Raw genomic sequence first — 12,582 nt, forward strand, 5'->3', positions numbered from 1 at the left:
TAAGAAATGCCCCTCTCCCCCTCAAAAAGAGGCTCATGTACTAAGTAAGGGCTTGGTTGCCAGCTGGTGGCATCATCTGGGTCATTGGAGGCACATCTTTAGGGTCTGAGACTTGTCTCAATCATCCCAGCACTTCTTCCTACCCATTATGAGCTGAATGTCCTCCTTCACATCATCCTAAACCATGATGTTCTGTCTCTCACCAGTGGACCCGAGAACTCTGGACTGAAGTCTCTGAAACTGAGTCAAAGTAAATCACCAGTTAAGTGGTTCCGTTGCCTATTTTGGTACAGCAAGCAAAAACTAACAGCAACTGTGCCTATCACTGAAGGCCCCAGGGTCCTTAGCCTTTTGTCCTCTTGGATCATGACCCTTAACCTTTGTCACATTACTGATTTGGAGTGTCTGCTTGATCACCTGGCAAAAGCAACACCGGCTCTGGAGTACCTCAGTCTGTTGGGCAATGTGGCGTGTCCTAATGAGCTGGTCAGCTTGGAAAAGGATGAGGACGATTACAAGAGATACAGGTGCGTATCCATATGATGGAAGAAATGAAGAACAGCTTCTCCAGGGGATGATGTGATACTGAGGGCTTCAGAATAGAATGATAAATACTAGTGAACTTCACAAGATAATGTTGGCACTCTGTCCTTTGGAAAACATAGAGTTATTGTCTCCCTTTGTTGAGTCACAGAAACAAAGCCAATGGAAAGCTGTTCAGTTGTCTAGGTCAGGGGTTAACAAACTTTTTTTTTCAAATAATAAGTAGGTTTTACAAACTCTATGAAGTCTGACACAACTATTCAAACCTGGTGTTATAGTGCATAAATAGCTTAAATAATTTGTAAATGAATGGACTTGGCTCTGTTACCATAAAACTTCATCTATAAAATAGGCTAGATAGGACCCCTGTTAAGTTTGCTGATCTTTTGTTTTTATTGTGAAATCTTCCTCACTCTCTAGAGACAGACCTCTTCCCACTAAAGTTTAGGGAGATCACATACAATCCCAAGAGGAAGGACCACAGGCCTCAAATCCATTAGCCATATGCTTTGATGGGCTCCAGGTAGAAATGCTTTCCTGTATTGTCTTCTGCATTCAAGTCATCTTCTCTTGATTTTACCTGATATACAAAATTCATTTTAGTTTCCTTCTTCATTTTGAATTCCACATCCCCCCAATTCTTGATTCTTGTATAAATGTTTTAGTGATCTTTGCATGTGTACAGCTTCTCTCTGTGTCACAATATTAACACCCGATTCATGTTAATGTGGGCAGGAGGAAGGAAGGAAGTAATAGGTAGGCAGGGCTCCAGGGACCTAGATTTGGAAGAATGAGGGAAGACTGTAATATTTCAGAGGAACTTGCTCTTTGGGGACTCACTGAATACACTGTAGTGACCAATGAAATAATATGGTTTGGGCAATCTTTGTGTATAAAATAAAAAGTATAACAACTACTGAATGCTGTATACACACACTAGTAAAGCTACAAGAATTTAGTTATAGTTCTGTTTGAATTTTATAACTTACTTCCTATTCTGGATTTCTTTTTTAATTTTGCAAAGGTCTTAGATTATTCTAAATCAACTTAGAATAACCTTATTTTAAACAAGTATTAAGTGTTTCTCCATCATGAGAGTTTTCATTTGGGATGTGAGGCTGTAGGTTTAAATGTGAGTTCTATTTGGGAGAATGTGGTTCATATCCAGTAAGTGGATACTTTTACATTTCTAAGTCCTCACATTAAGGTCTTTAGTAACTTAGAATATAATTTGTTTCTGGAACACTATTCAAGCCAGGCATTTAAAAGTTTGATTATTTTACAGATTTTTTTTAAAAATTGCAATGGTTGGTATTGATTGTGCATGTTAATGGTTTCACTGCCATATTTCCATGCATGCAAATATTATACTTTGATTTTATCCACTCTCACAGCTTCTGTCTTACTTTCCCATTTCTGTCATCTCCCTCACTCCCTCACCCTTCAGTAGTTCCTCTTCTTTCAGGTTGATACTTTTAAAAATTCTATTTTCTACATTTGAGAGGAAACATGTCTTTCTGTAGCTGGTTTATTTTACTTAACATCATGTTTCCAAATCCCATTCATTTTCTTGCAAATAATATCACTCTGTTCTTTATGGCTGTATATTACTTCATCATGTATACATGCCATATTTTCTTTATCTATTCCTCTGTTTATAGACACATAGGCTGATTCCATAGCTTGGCAACTGCAGCAATTTATTTTAAATATATCTTGAGAGATTAAGAAAGTCCAAAAAAGATTTCCCATTAAACATGTTTTGAAGGAATGCTTGTTTGTTTTCTGAATTTCTTTGTTTAATTCATAAAAATAAATTAATAACATATATAAGTATATACATGTGCATATGCGTCTGTATCCACAAATACTGTCATGCATGTCCATTCATTCATTCACTCATTCATGGAGTCACAGTGTTGTATGTGTCTATAACTATCGGCATGTTTTGTTGTTTTATTTTTCTAAAATGAGAGAGGTAGTATAAAGGAAGTTTTCATTTCTATCCTATTGTGTTTGTGCCCCCCGCAAAGAGGGCTTTATAAAGTTGCAAGTGGAAAAGAAAAGAGAATAGTGCTTTATTTGTTGTTGTAAATGGTCACATTGGCAAAAATATTAACTCATAGTATAAGGTGACCGATCTGATGTTAAGTCAGTTTGGCTGTGGAGGGTGTCTTGATTAGTGAGCCCCAATGACCTCTGAATTGTTCGAAGCATCCCAGTCTGCTCAGTAGCAAACTTACGATCATCCCTTGGAGATTCAGGTGTTCAGAGGCTCTAGCATCCTGAGGCTAGCTGAAACTGAGCAGGTGCCGTTCTCCCTTCTCTGTCTCAGCCCTTTGTGGAGTCTATCTTAGAGGTTTCTCTCACTACTGGATACATTTTGATATCTAGAGAATGACTTCCAATGAGTAAAGACCAAGTCTACTTGTGACAAGAAGCCTCAACAATATGTAATTGGTGCTGGAGATGCGAACATCTCTCCATGACTTTGCTGGAGGTGGAGGTTTAGAGTCTCCTCTAGTTCTTAGAGCTGAGTACGTGAGTAGGGCAGGTGTAGGAAGCTTATGGGATCCTTGGATGCCCATTGGCCATTTGGAATCAGATGCCAACAAATGCAGTTCATAAACAGATTATTTTCCTTTTCAGACTTAACCCAAGTCTTGGTTGAGGTTGTGGTTCTTTGGAGAAGAGCTCGATTCTCTGAGTCATTCATCTCATGGCCTAGCCTTGTCATCCCTCAACCTGGTCCTGCCCATTGCAGGTCTATTTTGGGGGAGGGATAGGCAGGGGGCCAAGATATGAGGAACAGACTGGTTTTTTTTTTCCTAGAGCACATACAGCTCCTTTCCAGGAGGGGATGGATTCTAGCATTTGTACATGGCCCAAACGGTAACTAATCAGATTTACCTTAGAGAACACGTAAGTCATCCACAGCAAAGGCAAGATGCTTCTGCTCTGAGGAGGCAGAGACTAAAAGCAGCAGAGGAGACATTAAATGTGTGCGCCGCTCAGTTACACGCTCGCTGCATCTGATGGCGCAGTTGGATGGGAATGATGGGTGACTCTCCAGTGCATTTGCACTTTTCATTTATGCATTTCTTTTTATTTTTGATTGTTAAGTACTCACCCTTGTATTCAGAGGAGATAAATGTGTGCTTGATGCAGTTCCAGTCTGTGGTCTGTGAGTAGCTTTGCTTTGTTTATCCTGGAGTTTGTGCTTCATTTACCTCTGAGAAATTTTAGAGTTTCACAGTGTGACTTTTGAAATCAGAGTTCTGGTGGTATTTCCATTTATACAAAGCCATGCAGCTGCCTTTTTGTTTTTCTTTCAGTAAAATATTTTTCTGGGTCCTTCACCCACAAAGCATGAGGTCTACCTTTCTAGCTGTTACTGAAAGCCCTTCTATGTAAATTTATGTGACAGTTTCACTAGAAAATTGTTTAAAGAATGAATGATATTTCTGTAGTTTACTGTTTTTCACTTTAAGTACATTTTCTGACAATATGCCTTATATTAATCATCATAGCAATAGTAGGAGCTTTAAAGGAGTGTATTCAGCAGCAAGAATCCATGGTTCATTTAGTGCTGTCTAAAAAAATTTCTTATTGATTGGCATCCACTGTGGTTATGTGATGTAATATTTATAATATGTCACCCAGCCATACATCAAAACAAGTGTGTATGTGTGTGTGCATGTGTGTGTATGTGTGTGTTGTTTCATTTCCAAGGAGATGTTGATTTCAAAGAAATCAGCTCAGTTTTAGGTGACATTGTGGCCAACCACTGGACCAGAAATGGGAAGTGACTAGATTTATGAAGTCAGAGATTTCTGTGGAGTCTTTCCTCCCCTCCCCCAAACAAACCCTTTTGGCTTCCTCACTTCCCTTCCTGTGTATCTACCTAGTTGGATTTTCTTGGCACACAACCCTACAGTAAAATGGGCTCATTAAATTCCTGTGCAGGCATGAACATATTACGGAGTTGTTGAGTTGTTGTTGGGGCAGGAGGGAAACCATGCCTGGGGCTCCCGTTGCTATCCATCATAGCTCCTGGCTGAGAAAAGTCCATGGCCACATTATGGGGGCTGAAACTTACCTGAGCTTTGCTGTGTGGATACAGTGGTGCTGTTGTGGGATGAATGTTGAATGGATGCAAATGTAGTAACAGCAGCCTTCGGGATTGGGGCAGAAAGAGAGAATAGGCAGGAAAGTGTTGGTGGGAGAGACCATTATAGCACTAATATACCATTTGGGCCTTTGGTAGACTGACACAGGCCAAAATAGCAAATCAAGTATGAGAAACTTGGGTACTCAGACTGGTCTGTCATTTGTCTTCCTTTTGACTCCTTTTCTGTCTCCTTGTTTTCTGCAATGCTTTGGAAGTGAAGGAAGTGCTGGACTTCATCTTTAAACAAGGGTCCTTCAAATAAGTTTGCTCTGTTTTAAGCCTTTTGTCCTGCATTCTCTTGTATCATTGTGGGCCTCTTCTTTCCTCCAACTATCAAGTAAGCCCCAATGTATTCCTTATAACTTTAAATCATTTAAAATATGGTGCCTTTTTGTTGTTGTTGTTGTTCCCTGGTAGGGAGCAGTGCTGGGGTCTGCCCAATGTCTGTAGCACTCAGGCCAAGGGAAGGCAAGCCAGAGAGTCCCTCCAGGCCAGGGCTGGCCTGGACTACCACCATTTCCCACTGAATAGAAGCTGTAAAACTTGTGGTTTACATAACCCAGCTAGCATTCCCCGGCTAATCTACAATCTGGGCTTTGAAGATCACAAGAAAGCAAAGGTCATGATCCCAAGATCAAAGTGACAGAAGCCCACAGAGTAATTGCCGGTTACCCTCCATAGAGGGCTTTGGACTGTCCTGTGGGTGTATTGTTTGCACAGAGACTTCAAACATGCTGCCAGTGAACTGTGAGGAAAATCAGCTGGTCTTTGGCAGTTGTCAGACATTCATTAATGCTGTAGGTGAGCTCACCTCAGGCTCATTAGAGTGAGATCATTGTCATCTCTCTGAGAATCTGGAGCTCTTCCACTCTTAGTGTTGTTCAGAACTCCTTGGCCTTTATTGGCTTTTTCTCACTATCTTTATCTGGAGGTGTGGAGCTGGGAGGGTGGCTTATATAAGGGAATCAGGGCAATGAGAAGGGATGATATAGAAGCACTTATTATAAACCAATTTTTTTTTTTTTTTTTGCCAGTCCTGGGCCTTGGACTCAGAGCCTGAGCACTGTCCCTGGCTTCTTTTTTGCTCAAGGCTAGCACTCTGCCACTTGAGCCACAGCACCACTTCTGGCCATTTTCTATATATGTGGTGCTGGGGAATTGAACCCAGGGCTTCATGTATATGAGGCAAGCACTCTTGCCACTAGGCCATATTCCCAGCCCCTATAAACCAACTTTGAGGCACAGAGAATTCAATCAGGATAATTTGAAGGAGGCTTAGTCATCATTTGGCCCAGCCCCTCCATTTCACAGAGAGATTATCTGAGGCTCAGAAAGGCAGCCTACTAAACCAAGATCCTCCCAACCCCTAGAAGATAAGCTCAAGTCCTAGACACTTTCCTCTATCCTCTTAGCCTCCAAGGTTTTCATTATGAAGACCTCTCACTTTTAATTTTCTCTTTTGCATTTTAAGGGCTTTGGTGTCACTGCACATGCTTTTATCTTCTTTTATTAATCAGCCATAGTTCACAGTTGATCAGTACTTTTGGTCAGCATGAGGTAACCAGTGTTAGTAAACGGAGCTGAGGTAATGCAGTCAACAACAAGGAAGTGAGATATTTTGTTGGCATAAAGGAAGCCCTGCTGTGTTAAGCTTTGTGGAGGATTGAAAACAGCTCATAGATCACCCATGACTATAATCGGAGGTCCCAGGTAGGGTATCAGTAGCTCGCTGTATCCCTGTTCAATGCATTGGAGCAGGAAGGCAGAAAGTAATAATGTAAAGCATAGAAGGTTATAAATGGAAAGAAGTAGAAGATACTCAACCTGGTTCCCTTAGGAACTTAAAACTTTTCTCTCTCTCTCTCTTCTTTCTCTCTCTCTCTCTCCCCCCTTCCTCCCTCCCTCCCTCCCTCCCTCCCTCCCTCCCTCCCTCTCTCCCTCCCTCCCTCCCTCCCTCCCTCCCTCCCTCCCTCCCTCCCTCCCTCCCTCCCTTTCTGTGTGTGTGTGTGTGTGTGTGTGTGTGTGTGGCCTTCCTTCTTTCCCTTCCTGCCTTTCTCCCTTCCTCTCCCTTATTTCTTCTCCTTCCCTCTCTGCTTCCCTCCCCCCCCCCTTTTTTTCCTTTCTAGACAGAGTCTCATTGTATAGCCAAGGCTGGCTTCAAGCCCTTGATTCTCTTGTCTTTGATTTCCCATGTGCTAGGATTACAAGTATACACTACCAGGCCTGACAACATTTGGTGTTTAGTGAATAGACTCAGAGAAAGAAATATGGTAGCCAACCCCTTCAGCAGATATTGATGATGACCAGGAATTTCCTGTAGTTGTACCCTATTAACTGGGGAGCAGCCAATTCTCCTGGGGTAACCATTGTGGACAGAAGGAAAGAACATTTCTCTTTTGAGGTCTAGATGAAAAAACAAAGCCAGAGCACTGAGATAGGAATAGAAAAATTAGATTTCAGAGAAAAAGAAAACCCGAAACAAAAGCTTTAGGTGATTCCTTTTCTCCTGCCACTGGTTTTCAGTTTCAGCTCTATCCTTAAAGAAATCTTAAGAAAATGGGACATTCTGCGTGAAATGAAAGAAAGAACATGGGAAGCTCTGGTGGCTGGTCTTTCACTTTTAAGAAATCAGTTTCCAGACAGAGACAAATGGGTATTTAAATAGCTTCTAGGATCCCTGCTCTCTTCTTGATAACCTCATCTGCCATATCAGAGCCCCAAATGGCTCTGACTCCCACCACCTTCAGCCCCAGGGGCTTCCCCTCAGCCACCTTGAGAAGGTCAGGAAAATTGGAGTAGCCGCTGGAGCTAGGGACTTGAGACTCAGAACTTAGACAGATCTCTTTTCATTAAGCAGTGCCCTGGCTTAACAAGCAGTTTTATAAATCTGAAGCTGTCTCCGGGTGTTGCAGGATTTATGGATGGGGGTTTCTACCATAAAGTGGTTTATGATGGCTGCCTTCTGTGTTATTAGTAGCTGTCTCTTCCTTCAACCATTGCTGTTTGATAATAGCCTTAAAACACCCAGAATTACTTACCTGCAAGGCCCATTCCCCATAGCCCTTGTTGACAGTCTGAATAAGTTTACTGCCCTTTTGTTGTACTTTACCTTCAAAACAAACTGATTGAACCATCAATAGCTCGTGGAAGCTGACAGAAGGATGTCATCTGGACTAGCCCTTGTGATTGCAGGTTATCTGGGGGAGTTAACCTTCCCGCATTGTTAACTGAAATGTTTTATGTACTATGCAACTTTAGGATATGGCTGTGATAACCCCCAGTAACTAAGTAATACATCACAGTAAAGAGGTTTTGGTGCAACAAATAACCCTGGATTAAATTTACAAGGGTTGAATTGATATTGTAAAAGCTTTCATTCTGTGGCCTCAGGAATCTGCTCTTGTATTTTTATGGCAAACTTGTATTACACTCAGGATTGAAGCTACGGCTTTTTGACATCCTGACATGACCTAGAATAAAGGGAAATAGATCTCTCAAGACCAGGATGGGACAGGCAAGCCAGAAGCCTGCTGACTTATCACTTGGCAAAAATATTGGATCCAGTTCTAAGTCACCAAGGGCCAGGAAGATCTGGGATGTTGTTGGGGCTCTGTGCTCCATGAACACACGGTTGGCAGACCTGAGAAGGAGGCTCATGGCTGTGTCACCATGCTCATAATTCCAAAACTATTATTCCTCATGGAGTTATTTTTCACTAGGACATTGGTTCCCAGCAGGACAGCAGCAGCACCTGGGAACTTATTAGAAACATAAATTCTAAGGCTCACTCCAGAACTCCTGAATCAGAGTGTGGGGGCAGGGGACCAGTGATCTCTGTTTTAATAAGAATTGGGACTGAGCAGAGATGCTGGTGCCTACTCATACTTGAGAGGCACAGTGCTAAAATGTAAGCTCACTGAGGGCAGAAGCCTTCTGTTCTCTTCATCGCCTTATGCCAGCACCTTGCACAGTTCCCCACAGGTTGTAGCAGTCCAATGCTTATTAGTTGAATATATGAAAGATAAAAGAAAAAAAGACAGCTTGAAGAAGGAACTTTGAAAGCTGGCCCAAAGTTCCACTTGGATCAAAGTTCATCCAGTCAGCCTGGATGGTGAATGTCAGGTTGAATTGATGACAACTCTTCTTAGTGACCTTCAAACTTCCCTGAGCAACAACCACCTGGAAACTCTGGCTGATCCTGAAGATGGAAGTCAAGTCACCCTGAGACTCAGGGGTGACGGGCAGCCTATGTCACCCCTGTCTGTCTCTTTGATTGTATCAGAAGGGTGCACTGAAAACAGCAAGCTCTTTGTCATCTAAAAAATTTTAACTAGCTTAAAAGCCAGCACCTATCTCTGTCTTTCTCCTTTGATTTCAGGGCTGTGATCCAAAGTGAGGCAAAATGACAATGTGCGGTCTGTTGTCATCGTGGTTCCTGCCAGCCCTGTGAAGGAATCTTTCACTCCATCATTAAACATTGGCTGATTTTCTAATACTGATGTTGTCTTCACCTGAATATTCATCTTTCTCCACCCTACACTTAGTGGGTGTCTTTACTCCTGTGCGCGTCACTCCTGACATATTGTTTCTGTCTGTACATGTCTTTATTTGAAAGAATCTGTTGTCATCCAGACTTTTCTGCTACAAGCAGAAGATGGAAGTTTTCCCTGACAGTCTGAGGCCGGTGGGAATTCTACTAAGGGGTAAAAAGAACATTTGTGCCCTGGGTAGCATTTTCCTGAGTTTTCTTTAATAAGGTTAGGGGTGTTTGGAAAGGTAAGGAGCAGTAGATTGAGACCAGGTAAGAAGACGGAAACAGAGTCAAATTCCAGGAGATTAGGCTTTGGATGGACTGTTAGAGTGGAAAATTATGCTCCAAAGTAACTTCTGAGTGTTTTGATTTTTACCAAAGAATAGAAGATCGTCACTGGTGGCCACTAAAAAGTTGTCTGTGGCTTTTGAGTAACCAGCTAAGTCTTTCACTTGGACAGGCATATGAAGACTGTTTGGCCATAGGAAATCACCTGTGATTATGAGAGGTAGCCCTGGAAGGAGCACCTGAGTATAGGCACAGGCATGCTACATATCCGCTTGAGATTTTTGTTACCCCTTCCCCCTTTAGTTTTTCAATCATTCACTCACTGAATAGTAACATGCATCTGTATGCATCTATACATACCTCTAGTCCTTAGCTACACTGGTTTCTATGTGTGGATCTATTTTTCCCATTCAAGGGAGTAGTGTGGTTCACATCTGAACTCCTCTGTATTCCTAGAACCTGGCACAATATGGGTGCACAGAACTATCTGGGCAGCTAGATAAATGGGAAGGTTATTGAATAATGTGTATCCCCAAGATACCATGCAGTTACGCAAGGAGGTTTGTTTTTTCCTTCAAGAAGTTTATAGTTGAACCATGGACATCAACTGAACACCAAGAAAATAACCAGGAAACAACAAAATGCTGGACCATATGTTGCTGAGAACATGCTCTAGAAGTGTAGAGATGGAAGAAAAGAATGTGAGCTTAAGGTGTAGAAGTATTCGTGGAGGTTGGGGCTTGAAAGGTGAGGGAATACTGGGGAGGCCTGTTACAAGGTGGAAGTGACTGATTACTTCAGAGATGATCTGTTGCTCTTGACATTGTATCTCTTCCTCTTCTTCCTGGTCAGAATAGGCCCTAATGAGTGGTTCATTTGATTCACAAGAGTTTGGGGCCACAATGGAAAGCCTCTAGGCAGGGGACTATCATTGACAAGGGAGACGTATAGATAGTGTCTGTACCTTTTAGACATTTATTTATGTGGAGTCTGTAAGGAATACTGAAGGAAATGTAGGGCATTTGTTTGACTATTAACATTTCCTAGAAGCAGAGCCCTTGTTTTTCCTTGATGAAGAGAATCTTCATATTGCCAGTGTTAGAATAACTGATGATTAATAAAAAGCCCTCGAGACTTTAACTTGATTCCTCAGCGTAGCATTTCTCTCAGCTACATGTGTTCTCTACTTCTCTCCTAGAGTCGTTGGCCTATTATAGTTTATATTATTGTCCTATGTGGTAATTTGAAGTCTTATCATCATCTTAAGTTCAAACAATGGCCTATAGGAATGGCAGTGATATAAACAGTAACATAGGGGTATAGGTTAGTCTTACTGAGAACTTCCTGTATAGCAAAGAAGTTGGGCCTAAAACACATTGATGGAATTTTGCTGGCTACCCCAGGTAGGGGTATGTGTATCTGCCTTTGAGTCAAGTGATATATGCATAAACCCTCCTTATTTGTAGACTTTTGCACAAGTACATACTAAGTGTGATCAAAAGTATTTTTCTAATCAGAAGAAATCTCAGAAACAAAAAAGAATCACTTTTCATATGTACTGTGTCACTGAATTGATGCAGGGAAGGTCTGAGCCAGTCCTGTTTCATTGTCGATCGTGTTGAAATTGTCACCTGATCTACTGAATGTTCACCTGCACTTAGGTTTGTGAAAATGTGCTTGCACAAAGCAAATGTATCCCCCAAAGCAAGGCAAAAGGTATAGTAGTTCTTCCCAAGCCAAAAGGATGTGCAATTTGTTTACCTGAAATGATGAAGTGACAATTCAAATTTATTAAAAGGTAGCATGTCTTCAGCAAATGTTGGTTGGTGTCACAGGAAAAAAAAGAATCAAACATGTGCAGCACAACAGTCAGTTCTATGCACCCTGAGCATGCATAGTTCTTCCTCCATGGTAGTCTCCTTGGATTCATATACCTGTTGACATGTATGTGTGTGTGTGTGTGTGTGTGTGTGTGTGTGTGTGTGTGTAAAATACAACCTTTGTAAATATCTCCAAAGAAGTAAACAAGACCTATGCACCTAAAGGCTCAATGGTGGTGATTACTAAGGATGCAATAAAAATTACTACACTGTGTCTTTGAGGCCTGCCTCACCTTCCTGAGTGGGTTTTGGCTATTCTTTTCCAGGTGCTTTGTTCTGTACAAGCTGCCCAACTTGAAGTTTCTGGATGCCCAGAAAGTAACCAGACAAGAACGAGAAGAGGCATTGCTCAGAGGAGCCTTCATGAAGGTGGTAAAGCCCAAGGTAGGCCAAAGGTTCTCTGTTCTTTATGAGAGACACAATTCAAACCATTGGCTATTCTTGTGTTTAAAATCTTAGACTAGGGGTACACTTGTAGATATACATGAAATGGGACTGGGTATACACGAGGTCTTCCTGTGACCCAGTCCAAAGGACTATTTTTTGTAAATGTACCACACTCAGTTCAGTGGGGAAGTTTTCCAGTGGAAATCAGGCCACTTCCTCAAAGAGGTTTTCTTCTCTTCACTTGTAGAGAAGGGAGAAGGCATCAGGCATTTTCTATTGGGGGTGGTGGTGGCAGGATTTCTCTAGTCCTTCAAAGGACTTCTTTCTTTCTACTGAAGAGGAAAGGAGAAAGTAATTTCCTTCTACCACAGAGGCAGGCTCTGCAGCTTCTGAGATAATATTAGCACAGAAGGCAATGTTTTCTGACAATGTGTCCCAGGGCCTGTGTGTGTTCCCCACATGCAGCTCACCAGAGTCTGTTTGAATGCTGTTTACTGACATTTCTTTTACTAACAGAGACTGTGAAAGTGAACCAGGTGTCGTCCTAATGGCAGCTCTGATGAGGCAGGGGAGATTTGACTTGGGGGTCACAGATTCAGACACAGGGATGTTTTCTAAGGGCATCTATTTCCCTGGGAGAAGTTTCAGTCCTTCAGTGAAGCCTGAGACTGGGGAATGGATTCAGTAACCCCCAGTGATCCCTTCACAGAACCATCACCACTCTGGGGCTCTATGGAGCTGTGCAGCCATCTCCCAGGATTGCTGCTTGTATGTTTAAAGTG

The 12,582-nt window shown here is 42.0% G+C and overlaps 1 protein-coding gene across 3 annotated transcripts in view; it reads left to right on the forward strand.

The window, feature by feature from the left end:
* The window catches only part of Lrmda (leucine rich melanocyte differentiation associated), a 1,039,777-nt gene that overhangs the window by 603,913 nt on the left and 423,282 nt on the right, over nt 1-12,582 (forward strand). For all 3 annotated transcript variants that reach the window (XM_048339109.1, XM_048339108.1, XM_048339110.1), the window contains 2 exons: nt 388-527; nt 11,680-11,797. In XM_048339109.1, coding sequence (XP_048195066.1) covers nt 388-527; nt 11,680-11,797 — 258 coding nt within the window. The remainder of the gene's footprint in view (nt 1-387; nt 528-11,679; nt 11,798-12,582) is intronic.

The sequence above is a fragment of the Perognathus longimembris genome, chromosome 2 (assembly GCF_023159225.1).
Source record: "Perognathus longimembris pacificus isolate PPM17 chromosome 2, ASM2315922v1, whole genome shotgun sequence".
Lineage (NCBI taxonomy): Eukaryota > Metazoa > Chordata > Mammalia > Rodentia > Heteromyidae > Perognathus > Perognathus longimembris.